Source organism: Chelonoidis abingdonii, chromosome 1 (genome assembly GCF_003597395.2).
Source record: "Chelonoidis abingdonii isolate Lonesome George chromosome 1, CheloAbing_2.0, whole genome shotgun sequence".
NCBI lineage: Eukaryota > Metazoa > Chordata > Testudines > Testudinidae > Chelonoidis > Chelonoidis abingdonii.
The window spans coordinates 65,837,170-65,843,234 of NC_133769.1; the positions used below are offsets into that span (position 1 = coordinate 65,837,170).

Consider the following 6,065-nt stretch of genomic DNA (forward strand, 5'->3'; position numbering starts at 1 on the left):
CTAAGCTAAGAGGGAGAACACCAAGGCAATCCTTTACTAACAATGGACAAGGTAAGTTAAGAGTGTAGAGATGAGGTAAAGAGTAGGTCGAGCATGGACAAAACTTGCAGCATAGGGATTGTTTCCTGCAAAATAACTAAGCCAATCCAGAAATATGTGGTGTAATATATAGTAGATATGTATATGAAGGAAGAGGTTTTCTGTGTAACTTTGTGTGATGTGTCCTATACCCACCCCCTACGCTTGAGTCTGATCAACTCAACATAGCTTTGCTGTATGCCAAATAAAGGAACCTGAGTGACATAATCTGGGGTGCAACTGAGTTGTTTTTTTGGATCCCAGAGATCTGAATGAAGTGTTCTGGATAAACCAAGTAGAACAGATCTCGGAGGGAATCCCAACAGCCTGTATTTCAGACACTTCTATATTTTCTTCTAATTTATTCTTAAATTCATAACTAAAACAAACTGTTATATCTCAACTTTCCATTTTTGTGGAAGAATAAACTTTTTTTCCCTGGAGATTTCTCTTTACTCCTTGTCCTTCAACAATTCTCTTCGGAATTTTAAAAAGATCTAGTAGAATACAATTTCAGTAATTGGTGATTTATATATATTCTCGATCTGTCTTTGACTCTAGGAAAACGGTTACCAGGCTTTATTAAGCAGTGATGATCAACTATTCATTTATGAGACAGCTGGAGTGCTGATAGTTAACAGTGAATACTCTGCAGAAAGGAAACAGGTTCTAATGAGGAATCTGTTAACTCCACTAATGGAGAAGTTTAAAGTGCTGCTAGGAAAACTGGTGATGGCACAAGATGAGGACAGACAGATGGCACTGGCTGACTGCCTCAATCATGCTGTTGGCTTTGCTAGGTGGGTACAGTAAAATTTACTTGACAGGTATACATTGTTTTTTGTTTTTAAGAGAGATGTTTGGAATCAGGCTTGTCGTTGCTTTTGTTGAATTTTTCTGCAAGCATTTATTGCCCAAAAATCTGTTTTTAGTTGGCACTCTCTCCAAACAGTCCAGAAAATCAGGGAAGGTACCTTTTTAGGAAAGAGTGTCAATAAAGGATCTAAGGTCTTCAAAATCCTTGAGTTTCATTGAATTTCTAGTAAACCAAACACTTACCATTCAATGACGCATGAAACATCTTATGAAGAACTTCAGTTAAAATAAAGAGAATATTCTAGTGTTATCCATTTTGGCACCATTTGCGAATTGTAAATTCACTCAAACAATCTCAAATGCTGTGCTTTTTAGTGTGAAGTAAATTACATTTGGAAAGTGATTAAAAAAACTTGATGCCATGAGTGTTTGGTTCCCCGTTTGAGGAAATTTTAATGTTTGAACAGTACATTTGCGTTCTTAAATACATAAATTAAGTCTTGTTCTAGATCTGATTTGTTGCTTTTTATTTCCATTGGAATGTGAGCTAATAGAGACCTTTGTGTTCATTTGCTTGCACAGCCGAACCAGCAAAGCTTTCAGCAACAAGCAGACGGTAAAGCAGTGTGGCTGCTCTGAAGTGTACCTGGACTGCTTACAGACATTTTTGCCAGCACTCAGCTGTCCCTTACAAAAGGAAGTCATCAGAAGTGGTGTCCGCACATTCCTTCACCGCATGATTATTTGCCTAGAGGAAGAAGTTCTTCCATTCATCCCTTCTGCCTCAGAACACATGCTCAAAGATTGTGAAGCAAAAGACCTTCAAGAATTCATTCCTCTTATAAATCAAATCACAGCTAAGTTCAAGGTCCGAGTCTGTCAGTTTATGGGGTAGGAGGCTTCTAAACTCCTGCTTTCTGGCCTTAGAAAAAGGGTCATTGTATGTGAAGGAACCTGAACTTCATAGAATTGTACTTCAAGCTTTCTTTTGTAGCTGTAAATGCCTTTTATTAGTAAATACCTGCTTGAGGAGGAGGAAAAGAACTTTATCTTTTGGTAAATTCCCAAGAACTAAAGGAGTATTCCTTCTTTAACTGTAATGACCCCCAAAAAGCATCAGAAATAACTTTTTTTTTTTTTTTTTTTTTTTTTAAAGATACAGCTTTTGGATTCGGTATTTCACTGCTTAAAAACACTCTTTATATTGACAAGAAACATACTTGTTTTCTGTGATGAAGTTAGTATTGAATAGGCAAAATCCCATGGTACTAAATTTAATTTGAAAAAATTCTAATCACTCAACAGTGATTGAACCTGAAGTGAACTTTCTGTTCCTTTCTCCTTTTTTGTAGCGAGATTTACGGGTATGTACACAGATATAGACATGTAAAAAATGCAGGTAGGTAGGCAAGTTTTAGATACGGTGTGTGGATATTTAATGGAGAACACTGGTGTACAGGAACTTGGTGCATAATTGTACAAAAATATACACTGATTCTTAATGCACTACTATACAAGATAAGTCCACAGATAGTGTAGAGTTCTTAAACACTGGTAGGGACATGGGTTTTTGGAGCAGAACTAATGTCTTGGAATGTATGTTGATGTTTGGTATGTAACTGAGATTGACAGGAACTTTCACTGTTGAATTGGAGAGCTTCTCAAACTGTGGCTGGTCACATTGTGCTGGCTCCTCATTTCAAATTGCTAAATTGTATTGAATGGGACAACTAAAATACATTAAATTACTGGACTAGTATTACTTTTCAGTGTCAGCAATTGCTGTTGCTGCAAGAATGTTATGCATTCATGAATGGGAGGGGATATTGTCTTGTGAACCATCTGTATACAAAATTTGGTCCCAATATGAAAAAGCTTGAGAAGCCCTGTTGTATAGAATCTTTGAAACCTATCTTTCAGCTGAAGATTTCTTGTTAAATATACTAAAAAGCAGAGTTTGGTGTGAAAATGAAAATACTACAGAGAAAAAATGTTAGAGCTATCATGGTGGTATGGCAGAAATGTATACTAAAGCATGGGGAATCTAGGTTCTGGAGCACTGTTGGGAATTTCACACTCTGAACTCTATGGAGTGATGGTGATGGGATGTAAAGATTATTGCAAGTTTTGGGAAAGAGTGTTTCCACATTGGCGTTGTATCCTGTTAGCTTTTCAGATGACACTGATGGCAGCTCAAGATGGAGTAAGGAGTTAAGTAACAATATGGGTGGGATAAATGATGATGATAAATAGGAATTGCCTGTTGACCCCAGTAAAGGCCTGTGGCGGACTGAGGAAAAGAAGAATGAAATGTTGAGGTCAGGCATAATGGGGAAGCACATACCCTTGAAAAGAAGTAAACTAGGCAATTCTTAGTATAACTTTAGAGTTGATGATGATGATCCTAATTACTTGCAGCTTTTTCTCATCTTGAATTGCTTTTTAAGTTTGATTAATCATCTTTCTCCGTAAGTGACTTAAATCTTCATAAACAGCCAGTATCTGTAAATGCATAAAAACTGTGCCTAATTTTTTAAAAAACATAATGCTAAGTAGGAAAATGACTTAAATGACTATGGTTTAATGGACAAGAGAGAGAATATTTCACCTCCCTACCCTTTTGATGGTATGCATATTTACTGAGTGGTGTGTTGGGTATGTATTATAGGCATGAGGTTTGAATGGATGCATTACTTAATAGTGTCAAAGCCTTGAGTCTTCGCTAGAGATCAACATTTGAGTGCTCTCTTGAGCTACAGTCTTGTATACCAGTTATGGACTGCTGACTGCAGGAAAAACAGATTTGACACTCCTATCATATCACCAAAAGGTCTTCAGTCTAACAATTTTTGAAAATTCCATTCTGCCAGCAGTCATGTCTGTCTATGAAGCCTCAAATTGGAGGAAATTAAGGTAACCTGATGACCTCTTATCTGTTTTCAGGCTTTAACCAAGAAAACTGTTGAAATTAAGGGTGTCATAGATGGTGACAGCAGTCCACTCTTTGTTTTGTGTCAACTTCTATATTTTTGAAATCTGTTTAGAAATAACCTGAAATAAATTTTCTATAATTTATATGTCATGATTTCGCAGTCGAACATCTTGAGGCTTTCCAAGTTTTGATGCAAGTGCTGTTTGTATCATTGGAAGCATTGAAAATCTCCCTTTTCTAGAAGGATAAAGTTCCCACTTAACAATCTGCGGGGCAAAAATTGGATGATAAGTCTGTTGGTGCAGGACTAAATATTTCTCCTCTTGAACTCAGTATAATTCTGGTGGAGGAAGGATGGGAGAATCTCACATGGGGGTAGGGGAAATAGCCATTTCTCAGAAAAGCCTTTTTTCTAAATACAGGTAAGCTGTCTTAAGTGGCTCAGATTTGAAATATTAGACTAGTTCTTGAGGTGGATTGATTTAGTGGTTAGCAGTGCATGATGAATGCTATATCATGGCTACCACTTTTACCTATGTGTTTATATCTACACTTAGCTAGTGCCTGACTATTTTTAACTTTGTTATGATCAAAATATTGGAAGTGACAACAAAAGCTAATTAAAATGAATCTCTTTTCTGTGCTAGATTTTAATATCTAGACATCAATCTCTGTAATGAGCTGTCAGCTGACACTGTTTTTCCCCACTCCCCACCTCTACAGACCCAGGTTTCCCCATTTCTGCAACAGATGTTTATGCCGCTACTTCATGCTATATTTGAAGTGTTGCTCCGTCCAGCAGACGAAAATGACCAATCTGCTGCTTTAGAAAAGCAGATGTTACGGAGAAGTTATTTTGCCTTCCTGCAGACGGTTACTGGCAGTGGAATGAGTGAAGTCATAGCTAATCAGGGTGAGCAGTCACTCATGGGATCATACCATGAATCATTTTTACCCAATACAACAAGCAGTTTTGTTTGCCAAAATCATTAGCACAATTGCTGCTAAGTGCTATTTAAATATTTAAGGTAGGATCAGGATTTTACTTAATTTTGGCTATCTAAACAAGAATTCTAGTTTGTAACATTTAAAAATACAATATGAGTAAACTAAGTATAGTGATCATTTTGGCAATGTTTTATGACTTAAAATTTGTTTGAGTCGTGGAGTGAGATTTCAGACAAGTAACATCAAATGTTTTTTCTATGGAAATACACTTTGCCAGCTATATTAAATGTATCATTTATGACCAACTGTTGTATGCAATACATAGTTACAACAGTTTGTAACCTTGCCCCAGTACCTTTTATGGTCTTACAGCTCACTCTGTGCCAGCCATGGCATATCAGTGGGCAGAAACTAGAGCTCCTTCTTCCTCTACATTGGTTCCCTTCTAGTAGCATCTGTTTTCGCTTCTGCCCCTGATGTCTGAGGTTCATTTTGACTCACTGGGTTGCTAGTCCACACCTGTTTCCCATCATTAACAGACAAATAAAAATTTGGGGTCACTTGCCACTGAAGGCAGTTTCATATGTTCTGTTGACTTAACTGGTGCAGAATCTGTTCAAACATTATTTTGTTAAAGGGAGCTTTAGCAGGTTGAGAGAAGAAATGCATGAAAACATGAAAAGCTTTAGCTTTTCATCTAAGCAAGACTACAAAAAGATGCACTAATATGGGTTAAGGAAACCAGTACATTTATTAGAGGAAGAGGAATAAACAGTGAGGTGGGAAAACATGCAGGTGACATTTTCTTAACTTTCTTAAGATCCTTTGACGTTCCTTAGTCTAAGTATATAGGAGCAACGCAATGGGAAAAAAATTTGTTTTTGACATAAGTATCACTATATGTGTTGGAAAGAATTAGACTATTGCTGCGTTTAAATTAGTTGTACAAACTGGGAAGGAGAGATAGAAACGGGGGATGGGCAAGGCTGTGCTAGTTGTGAACAGCTCAGTGAAAACCTCTGCTGAACGTGCATCACAGGTCAAAAGAGAACAAAACGTTAGAATGTTTAAAGGCTAGGATAGCAAATACTGAAAATATTTTAAAATGCCATTGTCGGGCGACGTCTACACTACGGGATAAATTCGAATTAGCTTAAACCGATTTTATAAAACATATTATAAAGTCGATTGTGCGCATCCACACTAGGCACATTAATTCGGTGGTGTGCGTCCATGGTCCGAGGCTAGCGTCGATTTCTGGAGCGGTGCACTGTGGGTAGCTACTGTAAAA

General features: G+C 37.2%; 1 protein-coding gene across 1 annotated transcript in view; it reads left to right on the forward strand.

Moving 5' to 3' along the window:
• XPOT (exportin for tRNA) overlaps nucleotides 1-6,065 on the forward strand; it is an 86,826-nt gene that overhangs the window by 51,695 nt on the left and 29,066 nt on the right. The window contains 3 exon segments of the mRNA XM_075063460.1: nucleotides 640-878; nucleotides 1,477-1,762; nucleotides 4,550-4,739. Coding sequence (XP_074919561.1) covers nucleotides 640-878; nucleotides 1,477-1,762; nucleotides 4,550-4,739 — 715 coding nt within the window.